Source organism: Pteropus medius, unplaced genomic scaffold (assembly GCF_902729225.1).
Source record: "Pteropus medius unplaced genomic scaffold, Ma_sr-lr_union100, whole genome shotgun sequence".
Classification (NCBI taxonomy): Eukaryota; Metazoa; Chordata; class Mammalia; order Chiroptera; family Pteropodidae; genus Pteropus; species Pteropus medius.
In genome coordinates this window covers 2,535,813-2,553,532 of record NW_024354875.1, presented here as the reverse complement: position 1 = coordinate 2,553,532, position 17,720 = coordinate 2,535,813, and the positions used below count along the sequence as shown (strand labels likewise).

Genomic DNA, 17,720 nt, shown 5'->3' with positions numbered 1-17,720 from the left:
CCATCATGTGGCCGACATATCTGTCTCTCTCTCTCATACACACACACACACACACACACACACACACACACACATACACGTCTATACCTAATCGCTGTGGAACATTTCTGAAATGGTGGAGTAAAGACCTTCAAAAATCCATTCCTCCATAAAATCATCGAGAACACTGGCAAAAACAAAAAACAAAAAAAAAAACTGTCAAAAACAACTCTGTGGTCACTGTGGGAATCAGCCGCTGGCGTGCAGCCACCTAAGGAGCACTGACGTGAGGACACCCGCCCCCCGTGAGCTCCGTGGAACTTTCTCTCGCCTTCGCCCCACTGCCTTTTCCCCAGCTTCTCAGAGCCTTGAAAACAAAACGAACAGCCCCACATCTAAGGGACCTGTGAAAATCATCAGCCAAGCAGCCACTGGAGGGAGACAAATGGGTCTGGAGCCCCCTCAAAAGCCTATCCCCAGAGCACTGTCACTGTTTGACCTGTCTGGCTGGGCCTTAAAAAGCTCTCTTCTTAAGATTATTGCTACCTAACCTAGCTCGGAGCTCACGCTCTTCAAACAACCCTACCCCTAGGGCATTTATAAACAAATGAACAAACGAAAAACATTACACACCAATTGTTCGACAGTGCAACTGCCTGAGACAGCTACCCCACTGGGACTGACCAAAAAACTTAAAAAAAAAAAAAAATTAAAAAAGCTGGAGAGTGAGATTCTACAGAGAGCTTGGAAAAGCTCTGACAGATCCCTGGAAATCTAGAAGGTCGCTGCATTTGTAGGGCTGTGTGCATGCCCAGGAGACCTGGGAAGGCCCTAGCCTCTCCCTCTGGCTGACTCTGAGGCTCTGCCAAGCCCGAAGTGAAGGCTACAGCCGAGCTGTAAATTGTCCGCCAAAGCATCGAAGGCGTGTCCCAAAATACTGACATCCACTGAGTCCCGCAGCAGAGACTGGGAGACTCGCTGTTTCTTGCATTTAAAGAAATCTATGTCCAATCGTTAGCTGTCCATCAAACGAACCGAGCAGAGACTTCAGTGGCCACATATAATAAAAAGTACAAATTATACAGAATTAGTTCGGAAAAGCCACTAAACAACAACGACAACAACAACAAAAAACAACTGATAGTGGCCACAAGAAATCCTGGGGAGAGGAGAAATATAATTTCCAGAATTGTTACATTCTATGATTTAAAATATCTAATTTTCAACGAAGACATGCAAAGAAACAGAAAAATATGTTTTATCCACAGTGGGGGAAATAGCCAACAGAAACCTAGACTTTTGGACTTTCCTAAACAGAGCTTAAAAGAGCTATAATAAATATATTCAGAGAATTCAAAGAAACTATGTATCCAAAATAACAAAAATGTTTCAACCAATGGAAGATATCAGTAAAGAGATATTAAATAAAGGATAAAGATCTCATGTAAATAACCTAATCTTTCATCTTAGGAAACTAGGCAAAAAAAAAAAAAAAAAAAAAAAAAAAAAAGAGCAATCTAAATGCAGAGCAAACAGAAAGAAGGAAATAAATAGAAAAGCTTAGAATGGAAATAATCATCTCTGTGTGTTATCTCGAGAAAATGAGCCCAGGAGAGGCGACAGCCATCTTCACGGGCAACGTGTCGGAGCACTGATAGCTCATTTCGGAGCCAAGAGTTTGAGGTGTTATGTTTCCAATGTATCACTGTTGCAAAGGCAATTCGGTCAAGTGATGGGTCGGACAGGTAACAGAAGATTAGCACCTGTTTCCAGAGGCAAGGTCCAGACTCTAAGCTTTGATACGTTCTAAGAGGGTCACGCCACGGACGTGTCCTCCCTGACCTGCTCCAGTCACTTTCACTTTGGGCCATTATAAAAGATGGTTTCCCATCCTCCACACAACCATCAAGCAAATGGTTGCATCAGCAGAGACACGGAGACGGAAGACCCTTGACAAAGAGAACTCTGGCTGGATTTGCAGCAGCAACGGCAGAAGTTGGGCGGGGGCCCAGGAACACATGGGAAGGAGGGAGAGGCGAGTGGCTGGGAATGGCTCCAGCTCTGCACACTCGGTGAGGAGTCCCAGGCTCAAATGGTCCATTCTCTGCACTCAGTCCCTGGGAGCACAACTCCAGATCTCTCTGAACCAAGAGTCAGGAAGTATTTGTATGACTCGCTTGCCCAGGGACAAGATCTAGAATGAGGTATGGACAGATGAAAACATCGAGCTGAAAGAAATAGACTGAGAGGTAACAGCTACCACCTCTTCAATATTAATGAACACTGTGACGTGGTGGCCAAGAAAGTGAATATAATCTCAGGCTGTGTGGTCATGGGTGCAGTGTCTACAATGAGACAGCATTTTGCTCTGGTCTGTGTCGGCCAGAGCCCACAGAACTGTTTCAGTCTGAGTCCTACCATTTGAAGAGGGGACACAAACAAATGACAAGTGTCCCTCAGGTACTTGAGGGACACTGAGTAACACTGGCATTGCGCCAAAGGAATAGAGTGGGAAGGTCACTGAGGATTTAAGGAAATGTACGAGGTGTAGCTAGAGAAGAAAAATATATGGGGAAGCCAGAAATAGAAATGAGACCGTATTCCAAATATTGTAAGGGCTACCCCTTACAATACAATGGAAAGAGTAGAAGGCATCTAGAACGATGACAAAAGACTGGACTGGAAAAAAGGAGGCAGATTTCAACTCCGTATCAAGATGAGATTCTCTACCTAGAAATATCCTCCTCCTTTTGGTATAATTTAGTCTGAACATTCATTAAAGGTCATTTAGACAAGAAACCAATGTTTGCTATATTGCCTTGGGTTGTAGCTTAAGAAAGATTCCTATGAAATTACTGCTAATAAACTCAGGGGAAGAAAAATGGGAAGAAGAGAAAAACTCTAGACATAATCCTTTTCTAGAAACCATCCATTTTTCCAACGATTAAAAAAATAAAAGAGCAAAGACTTCCATTACATGTTTTTGTCACTGGATTCAAAAAGTCAGACATGGCCATTGTATATTAAATGCTATTTCCAGCAAAGTTCTTAAGAAAACGAGAAGAAACCTTCAATAATTAGAGCTTTTAAAGAAGGAATTGAGAATCAGGAGAAGTCAGTGGGTGGAGGACGGGACGGTGGTAGAGGACCCTGGGAAACAAGATTTCGCATTGAATGGGAAGGGAGGGGGAGGAGTCTAATGCCCCCTGGATCCCCTCTCCAGCTGTCCAGGGGTACTGAAGAGAGCCTGGGCGCAGAGCCTTGGCCTCTGTGGGTGTCTCTGTCACTTGCCAGCCATACGATCACATTTCTGAACCTTTCTTGACTTCTTTCTCCACGTGAAACATGAGAAAGTTGGACCAGATGAGCGCTGAGACCTTTGCCAGCTCTACATGGTAGGACTCAGCATCACCAAACAGAGCTCTGCCCCACACACGTTCTGCATCCATTCACCCGTTAAACCGGACCATTGCTGAGTCACCTGCCATACCGTCAACTGGAGAAGTATCTTAAGAGAGCAGATAAACCAGGATAAAATTCTGTATAAAAATGCTTATCCACGTGTTCAAAATGAATGTCACCCAAAAAGGAAATAAGATCCAGGCAGCCAGCGGATGACACCAACCCGAAATGACAAAGGTAACCAAACCCTTTAATTGAATAACTTTTTTAAAGCTGTGATTCAGAGCACATTTTGTCACCTGTATATGGAAAAAAGAAATACCTCTGAATATTTAAATATGCTGTTAAAAAATTAAGCACCTCCTACAAGCAGTGGAAGTGACACGTATGTCCAGCGTCATTCTCTCTCTGCTTCTCTTCGCCACCCACAAACAATGAGTTCAATGTCCTTTTACCGGACGGGGATCACAGGTCGCAGCTTCCTCTCACTTGCCTGGGCTGCTGCCCGGATCCCGGCAGCAGCGGGCACTGGGGTTGGGTGCTGACTTGACAACGCCCGAGCCGTGCTGCTTCCCGTTCTACACAGACCTGGAGAAAGGGATTGGAGAAGTGGCTCTGCCCTCTAATTTTTCTACTTAAGCTCAAAATATTATTTATTCTCTTTTTCTCAATTTTCAAAAAGCCCCTGAGTGACGCTATGTCGCTTTTAACAGGTAGGAAAAATACAGAATGTATTCGTTTTCAAACTCTGGGATGCCAATTTTTTTTTAAGTCAAATAACTCTAAAGCCTCAATGGGTCTGAACTTGGCAACACGTCAGGACTGTGCCGGTAGGCGGGCCTTTCTCACTGTGTTCTGTGGCTGGGAATTGATTTTCTCCTTGTTGTTCTTTCAAACACACGCACACGCACGTACACACGCACATACACACACGTTAGCTGATACATGCAGCTGCCTTAGCACCTAAGATGCCTAATGCCACTTACCAGCGTGGGGACGTGCGTAAATCACGTTAAGTCTCCAAACCTCAGGCTTATTTGTGAAACGGGAATAAAAAGGTCTGAGTGATTTCTACATTCCTCTTCTTATCCCTTTCTTGTGCCTGCTCCTAAGTCCTGCAAAGTTTCGATTTGTTATCAGCTACAATTATCGGCTGAATATAAAACCCGAATGCTTTCCAAAGCTGTAACATGCGATCACTTTCTCAACCAGGGGAAAACGCCGCGATATTTGGGGTATGTGAAAGTATGAGAAGACATTTCGCATGGTCGCGATGGCTAGAGGGCGCTACTGACATTAGAGCCACGAGCGGGGAAGCCGAGGGCTTTGTGACAGCCCTCTACCAGGAAGGTTCGCGTCAACCCAAATGCCTGCATGCCTTCGTCCAGAAACACCGGAAGACATTTCAAAGAATCGCACCCAAGATTGTAAAACTATTAACATTAAAACATGAACCCTGAGGTGGCATGCCCCTAGAGGTGACAAATGCAGAGAATAAAAGCTAGTGAGGTTAGAGGCGATGATTCTAGCTAGGAACGGGGGCCAGGCTGTGTCCGGCATGACTGTCCAGGGCTTCCCCTGCTCTGCCACCAGTATTTTCACAAAGCCCTTTGCGCGGCTTTGTGCAAGTTATCGCGATGCCTGGACTCTAAGTGCTGGGTGTCCTGTGCCACGGACATCAGGATGCACTGTGGGAACCGAAGAAAACCAACTAACTAAATGAACAGGTCTTCGCAGAGGCCCAAATCCCCTCACCAGGAAGGGAACGGCAGACGAGCACACTGGGCTTCTCCTCCATCGCTTCCTTGTAGACAGTTATTTCAAACAACCTGCTTCTTTGTGACAACCACCCACGTAACAATCAGCCGGTACAAACAACGGCCTGTCCCTTTAGCGATCTCGACTTGTTTTCTGCCCTCATAGTCCTTAGCCCAATTTTCTTAATAATAATAACATATTCTTAATACTGTGTCCCTAATGAATGTGTCTTAGTCACATTGAGGATATTAAAATCTATTCCTCAGGGGGAGTGCAATTATCCATGTGTGCCTGGGCCATTAAGCCACAAGAGAATCTGAGATACAGACACCTTAGGTGTCTATCAAGGTTGCCTTAAGTCCCAGTCAAGTTCTTGGGGACCAACTACGCATTTGGGGTTTCCGAGGTCTGCTCGCCTTGGCGGCCCTTGCACAGGCAGGGCGGCATCATTCCAGGCCCCAGCACTGCCCCCCTTTCCAGTCCTCCTCACGTAAAGCGGGAGGGCGGGGACACAGACCAGATACCCTTGAGGTTCCTAGCCTGGCTGAGGACACGAGGAAGAAATGGTACAGGCTCTCCAGTAAGCAAGTGGGTTATGAGAATCGTAATGAAATGGCCACATGCCCCCCACCAAATGCACTGGTCCCAAGTGAGTCTGAAGGGACACTGTGCGCTTTTACTGGACTACTGGCCCAACAGCTGCCGTTGACATTTATATCTTCTCTATGACGTATTAACAAGCCAGTGCCAATCCACATAGGTGCATCGACCAAACTGTGATGCCAGCCGGCCCCACTCAGAGGTAGCAATGCGGACAGCACTGCGTTGCTTACAAACTTTATGTACAGGCCCATCTTGTGCAGGCTTCTGCTTAGCGGCACCTTCAAGGTCATTTTACAGACCGAGAGCGTCAGAGGGGAAGAGGGGCGCTGGCCTTAGGCAGCTTTGCCAAGGCAACGTGAGAGTATGTGTGCGCGCACTGGTGTGCATGTGCGTGTGTGGGGTGTCTGTACATATATTTCATTCACTTGTTCTTAAACACAGCAACCAAAAACATCTACATTTAATCATCACTCAAAAAAAATATCCATCTCCCTTGCTTTGCTAAATCAATTCTACTTTTCTGTTTCAGCGAAATAGACTGGAGCTAGGAACAGGGCTGCATCCAGGAGGCAAGTACCTCCCAGCCCCAAGGCACCGCTCCACCCCTGCGGGAGTGTCTCAGAAACAGGTTCCAATGTCCCCACTGACAAGAAGGCAAGTGCTAGGGTCATCTCTCTGAGTATGTGTGTCTCCTGGAACTTTCTCTACTATCTGCCTCCAAAAAGGGCTAAGGTTACTGTGTTACTTACCCCAAAATAGGAAGCGTTCCAAAAGCCACCCATACAAGCACGTCTCTTCTCAGAAGAACCCCCTGGTTGTGCATAAGTTAATAAAACTGACCATGTAGGATAATGCTGTTTATTAAAAATATATTCAGGAAGGAGGAAGTCAGTGCATTTATGCAATTTTACATACACATCTGTAGTTTGAGGTTCCATTATTCCAACAGTTCATATAAATCACTGTTTCAGATAAGAGAAAAAAATGCTTTACACAGGAGATCAGCAATTGGTTATATGTTTGGTAATATGAGTAGGCTTGTTGTAAAAATAAAACCACCTCTTCCATTATTAAAGAACGTCTCCTTTATGCAGACAAGTCTTTAGAGTTAAGAACTTTTTCTTGCATAAGAATTAACTTGAAGTTCTTGGAAAACAGCCAATCCTCTGTTTTCTAGAAATATAAATGCCACATTTTGTCTGGATTATTTTCTTTTGAGGTAACAAATGAAGCATTTTCAGTGATTTGTCACTAGGTTATCCTTTACCGTGTATGCCAGCTTCTGCAACATCAAACCTAAGATTCATACAAAAGCATTTCTTAGATAATTAGAAATACAGAGTATGACATTTCCAAACAATGTTCTCATTACAGAGGGAAGAAATGGGTCAAAAAAAAAAAAAAAAAACCCAAAGGCTAAAATAAACGAATTAAAAGCTCGACCATCTTTGCTGCTGGAGAATGAACAGCAGCATCCAGAATACCCCTCAAAGGCCTTGGTTGCCGAATGCACTAGTCTGCCTTTCCCCGTAGTCTTTCTTAACCACGCCTTTTCTTGGAGCATCAGCAACATTCCCATCTCCTGAGATCATTCATACTCACTGGCAGGGATGCGGAGCTCGACCTCAGCACCCGAGGGCCCGGAGGGAAGACAAGCCTCCAGCTCGCTGGCGAGAGTCCTCACTGTGGCAAACCAAGACCTGGATCTAATTTAGTGGATGCAGATGCTGGGGCTCTGTCCCTTGGCCTTATGGCCTTTATGCACAGGATGCCCTAGGGGAGTACGGGGAGTGACTGGTCACAGTCCAGCAGCAGCGCTACTTGTCACGTTATGTACTAATCTCATGAGGACAAACGCCGGAAAAAGGGACTTTTGGTACCACCTTCTCCATAGACTAAGGTGAAAGTTCTCTCTTACTATAAACACAGGGACCCGGGGCTGAAGAACAGGAAGAGAGAAATCTGAATCCTAATCAGTAGCTGTGTGAAAAGTTTCTGCTGCATTTGGCTAAGGCCTCAAGAACTCTCTCCAGGTATGTTCCCGATTAGACTACCTAGAGCTTACGATTCACCTTTTGGGGGGCTGAGAGGAGGGGATTACATGTAACTATGTCTTCATTCTTAAAATGAAATAGTTAAAAGCATGTCCTCATATACAATGCAGATCAAATCAGTAACTGTCTAAATGATACCACCACATACTCAGTGTCAGCTGTGACTAACCATTGGACTGACTCCATCTCAGCAAAATTAAAGGACAACAAAATCTCAAGTCACCACTACCCAACTGTCTACGTGTGGTAAAGCATACTTAGAAATTGGTGCTTGTTGACAGGATTACTAAGCAATTAAATTTAAGGCATAACTGGAACAACAGCAAATAAGGTCTACTACTTTTTCCCTATGATGCAATATTAAGGCCTCTGCCAAGAGATTGCTTTAAAATGGGAAGAGTCTTCCTGCCCCTAATAACCAAGGGTCCCATGAATTGAGAAGGGAGTAAGCTAAAGACTGAAAACGTTTAAGACAGATGACCGCTGACTTTGAAATACTCGAGCTCAGGTTGGATTCAAAACCATCATTTGTACTCATTAGACACTGAATCAATGAGGTCAAATCTGCCAGGGCCACAACATGGATAAAATGTCAAACACAGATATTTTAATATGAAACATTACTTTGTTTATACACGTCTAAATTTTAACAATAGAACCCTGTAAAAAAAAAAAAAGAAGAAGAACAAAATGCTGTGTTCACGCAGAAATCTTTGTGCTTACTTTGTAAAAAGGTATCAGAACAGTTCAGAACAAATTGGTGTATACTTTAACACCAATTTCGCTGGGTGCAATTGCTCAGCGCCTATGCCATGTTAGAACTACAGAAGCACGACTCCCTTCTTTTATTTCAAGGGACAGCTGCTCATCCGTCAGAGCCTCTGTAGGGACCAGGGAGACACACCTCGTGAACTCCTCCTTACAGCTCCGTCACACACAATGAGGGTCACCACCCAAGTTCACTGTGAAGGGTGTGCCACGTGGGGATGAGCGTCCGCTGTGGGGATGCAGCACGTAAGGCCATTTAAGTGTAAAATGACAATGCGATCGAAGTGAAACAAGCCACTAAAAGTTTCTTCTCGGTGGTGGGATGGGGAACAAAGCGGCTTCTACATCAATTAAATAAGACTCTGGAACAGTCAGTAAAACAAAAGAAAATTGATTTCTCAAAGTTCAATAAAAACACAATTAGCTCATCTCTCATTTTCAAAAAAATGAATTATGGAAATTCTCTCAAATTTATGCAATGGATGTAATTTTAAACCTTAGGAAGGACGGGATCTCCTCCCATTTTCTCTCCGCATTTTACGTTCTTTAGGTTGCTATTATAAATTCTTTGAATAGCGAAATCAGCCATGACGCAGAATCGTGGAGATGTGACAACTTACTTGCCATTAGACACATCTACACAACTGAAAGTTATGCATACAGCAGAGAACTATAAACAAAAAAGTGAAGCAAACATTATTTATTTTCGGCTAAAAATATTACCCTGATGGATTATTGCAGATTTGAGAAATCAGCACATCAGACAAGGACAGAGCATCGCTTACAGGTGCTTTGATCTGCGTGGAGACAGAGGCTGAACCGTTTGTCCCAAGTTAGTGCTGGGAGGCGGGGAAGAGGAGAGTGGAATCAGGAAAGACTATGAACGAGAACTTAAAAACATGGGAGAAAAAAAAAAATCTTTTGCTCCAACAGGGAATGAAAACCGCTCATTTTGTTTAAAACTACATCAATTCAAAATGCTCTGGCCACGGAATAATTCATACTGGCCGGCCCGCTCTGTAGACTTTGTAACCTACACAAAGAAGTGAATGGATGAGCTTGCCTCTGCTCCAGGAGCTGTTGTTGCTGGAATCACCATGTGAACAGACCTAGTGTGCCACCGGGAAAAGCCAGTAATACCCTACCATTATGTTAAAACTAAGCTCTAAGAAAAGTCTACCTAATTACAAAGGTTGAGTTATGTTGACAATATATGTCAATTCACTGACTTTTAAATTATATCTTAATTTAAAAGAGAATATGGAACAAAAGCTCACGGCTCATGTAACAACTGTGAGTGTTGTATACAAAACAACCGTGTGAACTGCACAGACAAGACATGAATGGGGAGAGAAAATTAGAGGGACGTGACAAGCACACAGAGCTAACCTACTCAACTGGATTTGTCACATACGCGTGAGCTTTAGTTCTGTACTTATGTACAAGAGTTGTCTTTGGAGGAAACAAAACTGCAGACTTAGCTGGATGGATACACACAGCCCAGAATTAAACTGCACAGCGACATTTATTGTTTCAGCCTGGAAAAACATCCCTTTTTTTTTTTAAATTTCACACAGCAAAGCAAGTTAAAAACTTCACTCATCAAATAAATGATAATTTAAACAAGAACTTGCTAAAGAAACCTCATCACAACAACGTTTTAGGGCCTGATCACTTTAAGTCCGTGGGGCCATCAATGAATATCAACCAAGTGTCTCTTTTACAGTCCGCAAGCCGTTTTCCTACAACAAGAAGGCGTAACATGTTTCCTTGACTCAGGTGATACATTTAGAAAAGAAATCATGATTTTTTCTTTTGTTGTAACAGGCAGACACTGCGTTTCTTGGTGTGATCAGGAAAGATGGAACGATTGCTGCCCTTCTCTCGCTGCTATCAACAGTTTTTCCCGCATTATCTCGATGCTGGAATAGTCCGGTAACTTAAGATAGTTCACACAAGTCATTACAGAGGGCAGGAAGTCATCTGGGTTTTCTGTTGATTCGAATGTCTTTCGGACAATTGTCAAAGGTGGATTCAAACTCCGGAAGCCTGATTTAGAGGAAAGGAAGAGACCAAGGAACTCAGTAGGTTTGCAAGATGCATGCCAGCGAGCTCAGAGAACATTTTCTTATCCATGAAAACAATCAGGCTGAATCACATGTGTACCTTTTTAATGCTATTACTATCGGAAAACATAACACTGCTTTGCTGTACAATATCACCACACACGCAAGGCATTTTTTGCTTCTCTGGCAATTAAATCTACATTCAATACACATTAAGTGTATTGTGATAAATAAAGCAGATGCCATGGAACCTGGCATCTGCTTTATTTATCACAAAAAGTCATTGTATAACATGGAGATAAACAGTTCCTTATGCTTTCTGACTTTTAAAACAGAGTACCAATTCATATTTAGTATGAGTACATTAGGACTCATTTCTAAAAAAGCAGACATCAGAATGCCTTCTCACTTAATAGTTTATAATGTACAAATGCCTAAGAATTTGAATTTTACCTAGAAAAGCAGCATTACGTGTCTATTGGTAACCCTGCTTCAGCGTGTTTAAGACCATCACTATGAAGCTCCCTTCTGGTGATCTCTCTCAATGTATTACAAAACAAGTAAGAAACTAAGAAACATTATGATACTGGAATAACTAAGAGGTACTATAAGCCCAATAAAGGACACATGCGCTTGGTGCTGAGGCCTCGCGCTTGCGCACACGCACCCCCCGGAGCTGGAGCCGGCGCTGAGCCCGGCAGCGCACCCACCTCCAACAGGCAGTCTCGGGCTGCCCGTCACGAACTGGAGAAACAATCTCTGCTGTTCGTTATCGAAGCTGCTGAGAATCTCAAACAAAAACTTCACAGCCCGACTGCAACAGAAATCATGCACTGAGGTTACTGTGTCATATTAAAACGCACTTCTGAACCACACCACATCGCCAACTCTCAGTCAGCTAGAGACTGTCAAAGTTAAGCACAACTACATCTGCATTCACATTATAGTGCAGTCTGAAGTCAAATTTGTTTCTATTGTTTCAGCTAAAATTCAAATTCAAATGGAATGATTACTGTTGTAATAAAGAGGACCTGTCTGGAATTGTACAGATGTTTCTATTTTACTATATAAAAAAATGGCTGATGGGGTTACACCTATGACCCCGCCCCCTTCCCTTTCCCGGTCCATTTTCATAGAAGTATTTGAAAAAGAACCTTTGGGGTCCTAAAGTTGCAATCTTGAGAGATATAAGGCCAAAGTTATCAGAAAGCCTCCTTAAAGAGGTAGACAAATTTAAAAATGATCCTTTACTTTTTTTTTTTATAATATACACAATTTATGCATTACCAAATTCTCGACTGTAAATTGAAACCCTGGCGGATCCCAGTATTACCTGTCGTGAGTGTAACCGTGATCTGGCCTGCAGCATTCCATCAGTGTCTTTGCGTCCCAAGTGTCCGCTTTACTGCCACACAGTAGCTGATCCAGCTGGGTATTTAAATAAGAGTGATGGTTTACTACACAGCTGTGTAAGCGAGTGAAAGCGCATACAGCACTTCTGTAAACAACGCGTCCCTTTAATGCGCGCCCTTCAGTTGCACATTAATAGGTGTCCTGCCCACCTGCAGGGTCTAGGTTCTCAGAAGCCTTAATCTCAAACAAAACATAGCTGAGACAAATCCTTGACTTTTTCCCTAACTCCTCTCTTCTCTTTAGAAGCTTTAACTTGATAATCCACTTCTAACCCGGAAGATTTTATAAATCCTGGCTTTTTGAAACACAAGGGTACACAATAAGGGAAGCCAAGAAATAGAACACTGAGCCGGAGAGAGAAGTGGGAGAACAAAGCTGAACTGACACAGCACATGGGAAGGTTTCGACTTTGTGAAGAGAGGCACATGCATGCCGCAGGGTGGTTTCGGGTGGCATAGGGACCAACCTATCCATTACAGAATGAATATTAGAAAGCAAGAAATGCTTTTGTGTCCTTGGAAAATCTAACATCAGTTTCAAATGAAACCATCCTTTCTCCGGTTAACTGCCCATTTGCAGAATGACTAAATTTTGAGAAAATCCAATTCACCGCATATGAGATTTAATATCTCTGTGTCACTCACTGCCAGGTACCTTATCCTATTCAATGAAACAGACATTATGCCAATTTTATAGATGAGGCAGTCAGATCAGGTACAATAACATGGATATGATCACACGGCTAAGCAGTGGGGACCAGGATTCGATTCTGGAAGTAACACCTGCTGCTTTCAATTCCAGATGACACTTTGTGTCTAAAGTGCCAGGTATACCACATACTTCAATAAGCAGCGAATCAGAGCAGACATAAAAATAATTGAGATTAAATCCTAAATTATTTGAAGTTATCTAGATTTAGCCAATAATCAATGTGTATTCTAAAACTAGTATTTCAAATAATAAACAAAAAGGTTTCGAAACCAGGGAAACCTAACTAGATTTTCTATGACAGATCACTTACCAGTGAGTATAGTTTCTTGATGCACTTTAAGACAGCTGGAAAAAACTTTGAACATAAACTCACTTTTTAATTCTTACAAATATTCTCTGAATTTGGCAATTAGATAATTTACAACCCTTCCTTAAAACTTTAAGGACTAACTTTGATCTTGAAACAAAGTCTCATATAATACAGGAAGTTTGGTCCAAAAAAAAGTGCGACTTCCTCAGTGTCAGTCGCGATACTGTGGACCCATGGCTCTTCCTGCCAACGACACTAGCACAGAAACCTCAAGTCCCATTCTCCACTGAGCAGCACTGGGGTCTCAGCAAGCGACGATGCTACGCTTATTCAATCACACATGTACCAAACTTCCTAAATGCAATATACAATGTTACATTTATGTATTTAATGATTAATACTCTTCTCGGCTCAGGAAATAATCTCATCTTTCCCAACACCCAAACCCCTTGTTCGTTTGCAATAATGAGGTCTTTGACTAAATAGCACAGGGATACCCCACGAAGATCATTATAGAAATGACCATTTCTTTTAGACAGACATAAGCTACTCACTTCTTCTGGGTAGAAGTACTGAAGGTGACTGAGTGGGAAGACTGATTCAAATCCATCTCTGAATGAGTCAAATTGCCTGGAAACGCCTTCGTTTAGTGCCCAGAATATAACCAGCTGCAAAAAGAAAAGTCTTTTATAAACTGTGACAAGATTTCAAATCTCTTTCTGTGGCAAAGTACAGTGAAACATCCTTCCTGATAACTTAAAAAAAAAAAAAAAATTATTAACTCTTTTAAATAGCTCCCAGAAAACTGCATGCAGGTCAACTTCTAATTTGAGATCTGGCCAGTAAGAAAATGTAAGAAGTGCCATGTGCATTTATATTTAGTATGTTTTCAAAATTCATTTACAGAAAATCCCTATGGTAGAGAATCATATATTACCTTACCAGATGAGAAGTGGATGAGAATTTCCCAAAGGAATAAAATATTATTGAGAATTAAAGATAATGTTTCAAGATTCACATTTACCAACTGTTAATAATTTTTAATTTATTAATGTGTTTTTAATTTTTAATGTGAAACTTTTAGCTCTAAGTCCTGTTAAGTTCTTAAAACCCAACCATGTTGTAGTGTGTGCCTCCACTGAGAAAAAGGCCAACTCTGGAAATGCAGTCACATGAAACCAAATGAAGGGTAATGGAAAGCATCTGTATCCAGTCAGTCATCCAATGCTCTAACCCAAAGAGTTCATAAATAGAGGCCATATTTGAATTAAAAAAATTTTTTTGATAGAAAAATAAAAGCATTTTATAATTTATATTCAACATAAAATTGTTTTGCCTTAATTTAGCAAATATTGTCAAGGACCATGAAACGTCTCACCAAACCCATAAACGTGTGGGGGTGTGGGGTGAGGGAGAATTCTTCTGTCAAGTTAGCTGGCTTAATAGGAAAATGGAAATGTGAAATGTGATTTTATTAGACAGTATTAAAGCTTGCGGATAGTAAATTCAAGAAAGGCAGCGTGAACTACGTGACATGTTATCTCAAGAGCACACAGAAGCGAAAACCTGAAAAAGTGAGCTTCAGGCAGCAATCCAAGGGGTCAAAGGTCTCAAAACAGTTAGTGCAGGCACTGAACGGCCATGGCCTGTGCTTCCCTGGCCAGGACCCTCCCCTCTCCCTCTTAGCAGCACCCACAGGCAAAGCATCACCACAGATGGCCTTCTCCCCAAAGGACGCCGGATTACATACTCTGAGATACTCCTCCAGATTGTGGATAGTGACTGGTATATCCTTTCCTCCTTTCTTCAGTTCGATGTTGGGAAACCCTGGCAGAGTGAAATCCAATCCTAGATCTTCAACTGAGCAGCCATTCATAGTCAGGGTTTCTAATGCATATCGTAGACTCTCTTTGGTCTAAACAAAAGGGAGGGGATTGTCAAGCACAGTAAATTCATTAATTATGTTTTTGGTTTACAAAATAAAAGATATGCTAACAAATTTTATAGGCTCCTTTAGCTCTTAGACGATTTCTTTTTTTCTATTTTTGTTTGCTACTCAATTTGATCATATCCAAATCAGATTTCACGAAAAGGCCATGATACTTTGAATAATTGTCAATATAAGAGTGTGGGCTCTAGAGCCAGACAAACTTCATACATTCTAGGCTAATCTTAATGAATCTAATATATGACGTACAGCATAACAAATTCCGAGTAATACGATAGTTAGGAAATTGTAAATATAAATAATAAATGCACATAATATACTATCTAGTAACAGCAATTGACTTTTTTCTCTGCAAAGCTCAAATCTAAACAATACTCTGCAGAGTCTTATTCAATCACTTCAGGCCTACGATAACAAGTATGTATTCACACAATAACTCTACAGAGAAAAAGGTTCCAAGGAAGCTCTAAGAAAAGTCTAGTTGTGCTCTAAAAACAAATTTAAAAACAATCTGTCTTATTCATTTTTTTAAATGCTTAAGATCATGAAAGGCTTAAATAATTTTTTTTTTAGAACAAAGCCCAACATGCAAAACTGTAGATGCTATCTGAATATGAAGGTATCCAATACAGAAGAAAGAAGGCCAATGGCTTTCTGGATTGGAGATGCCTCTGAGTATGAAATTCCTAGAGGCTAAACACCCAAAGTGCAGAAAATTAGTCATTTAAACTAAAAAAGGTAGGAAGTGCTGATTATTAAAATCAGCCATTTTTTAAAAAGGAAACTGAAAGCTAAGTAGGATTCAAACCACAGAAGGTGGCCGCATTATTTAAGATTAAGGTAAAATATAGTGGTTGGGGATTATGCCCACTTTTACTTCTCTGCAAAAACCCATGTTTACGTCTCAGTTTCAGGTGCATCATTTGATGACACCAAAGAGAGGCTTTTTCTTTTTATATTTGAAATATTCTTCAGCAGAAAGAGTAAAAATATATTAATAATTTACAACCTCTCCATTTCAATGTCCTCCCACGGGAAAGCACTCAAAATTGAACCCCCACCTCGTTACAGATCGATCAAGGCAATCACTGCTCTTCTAATGGAAAGTCTCTTCTCCCATAGCTACTTAAGAAATACCTTATCTGTAAAGGTTTTCATTACAAAATGCTATCATTGATACGAACCTAGACTATACAATACGTCTTTGAGATATTCAAAAGAAATTCACTGTTCCGTTCTCTAAAACTTACATATTAAATTAAAAGCTAAGCTTTAGTCCATTTTCCATGCATCTTTCAAGAATTTAAACTACCAAGTGGACTCTGTCAGGACAACCTGTTCCATCTGTGTACTTGATAAATGATGCGGCGAGGAGGTTTGGATTACACCTTTCCTCATGCTCTGGGTGAAAGCTGGTTAGTACAGTCAGTTCTGGACCATGGTTCCTGTGCTATGCATTTTATACTTTAAAATGACAACATCAGGAATAATAAAGATCAGAAAAACAAATCTCCAAAGACTTGAAGAAGAGAACTGTAGCAGCATGTTACAGTGGAGACAAGGATACACAACAGCTTGCAAAGTGTACAGACCGCAGGCTCCAGATCAAGCAGCCTGGATGGGAATTCCAGCTCTCCCACACTCAGTATGTGACCTTGGGCAGCAGACCACTCAACCTATCTGCCCGGGGTTTCTCATGTGTAACAGAAATACCTGTCTCACAGGGTTGTTGCAGAGTAAATGAATGAACATATGTAAGGCGCTTGGAAGATGCCATGATTTTACTCTCCACTCCATCCCTTGCGTTTTTGGCAATTATTTTACTAAAAAGATGATTCTAAAGATTGTAATAATTTAAAATTTACAAAGTTGGTCACTGTAAATCTAACTGGTTCTAAAAATCCTAAGATGACAGATATTGTATGGAAAAGATGGACCTGGCCTCTTAAAACACCATTTCCCTTAATAAAGTTCTTTTTCCAAAAATTAATATTGGAGATAAGATTAATTCCCTTACAAACCATCTTCTTTCCTGACAAAAACGCATTCTAAAACCCTGTCTATTATAAGCTCCTCTTATCAAGAGATGTTACTTACTAAAGAAATCTCAATTCTCTATTCTTTCTTTACATAATTTATAAATATGAGTTGATTTAGCACTGGTTCATGCTACCTGTCCAAATATAAGCTATTTGAGTCTATGCCACTTTTTAAAATATAACTTTGTCTTCTTTAAATATCAGATGCAGACTAGCTACAAATCTCAGATTGAGTCAAATGACCTTTCAATCTATTATTATTAACATATAAATTAATGATATGTAGCTCAAGATTACCCATGAAATCTAACACAGAAACCTCAACATATGTTACCAAAAAATAGCGTACACTACTATGACCTTTAAAAACCTTCTGAGATCTCTACAGAAACAAATAGACTGCTCCTAAATTAAGCCACCTTTCTGGGAAAAAAAATCAATCTGTCCTGAGAATAGTTTTATTGATTCAAATGCTTACTAAAAGAATTAAGTATAATACAGCATCTGGCCAGATATTAATGCCCTCATAAAATTAACAAACTAGAGCCCTTGGTTTCACTTTGGAGTACATTTTATTTGCTAATCAAGCTATTCACTACCCATCATCTGCTGTTATTATAGGTCATCTTACCCACTGTGAAATTATATGTTTCAGTTACGATAAAAAAT

At 41.2% G+C, this 17,720-nt stretch overlaps 1 protein-coding gene across 21 annotated transcripts in view; it reads right to left on the bottom strand.

Moving 5' to 3' along the window:
• Positions 1–8,381: 8,381 nt before the first annotated feature.
• The window catches only part of TRIP12 (thyroid hormone receptor interactor 12), a 129,378-nt gene continuing 120,039 nt past the window's right edge, over positions 8,382–17,720 (bottom strand). For 19 of the 21 annotated variants that reach the window (XM_039855301.1, XM_039855306.1, XM_039855309.1 and 16 more), the window contains 5 exons: positions 14,815–14,979; positions 13,619–13,732; positions 11,964–12,058; positions 11,341–11,444; positions 10,071–10,613 (listed from right to left, as the gene is read on the bottom strand). In XM_039855301.1, coding sequence (XP_039711235.1) covers positions 10,417–10,613; positions 11,341–11,444; positions 11,964–12,058; positions 13,619–13,732; positions 14,815–14,979 — 675 coding nt within the window. In that variant the 3' untranslated portion in view covers positions 10,071–10,416. Of the gene's footprint in view, positions 10,614–11,340; positions 11,445–11,963; positions 12,059–13,618; positions 13,733–14,814; positions 14,980–17,720 lie in introns of all 21 variants that reach the window. The other 2 variants (XM_039855300.1, XM_039855320.1) reach the window with 1 other exon arrangement.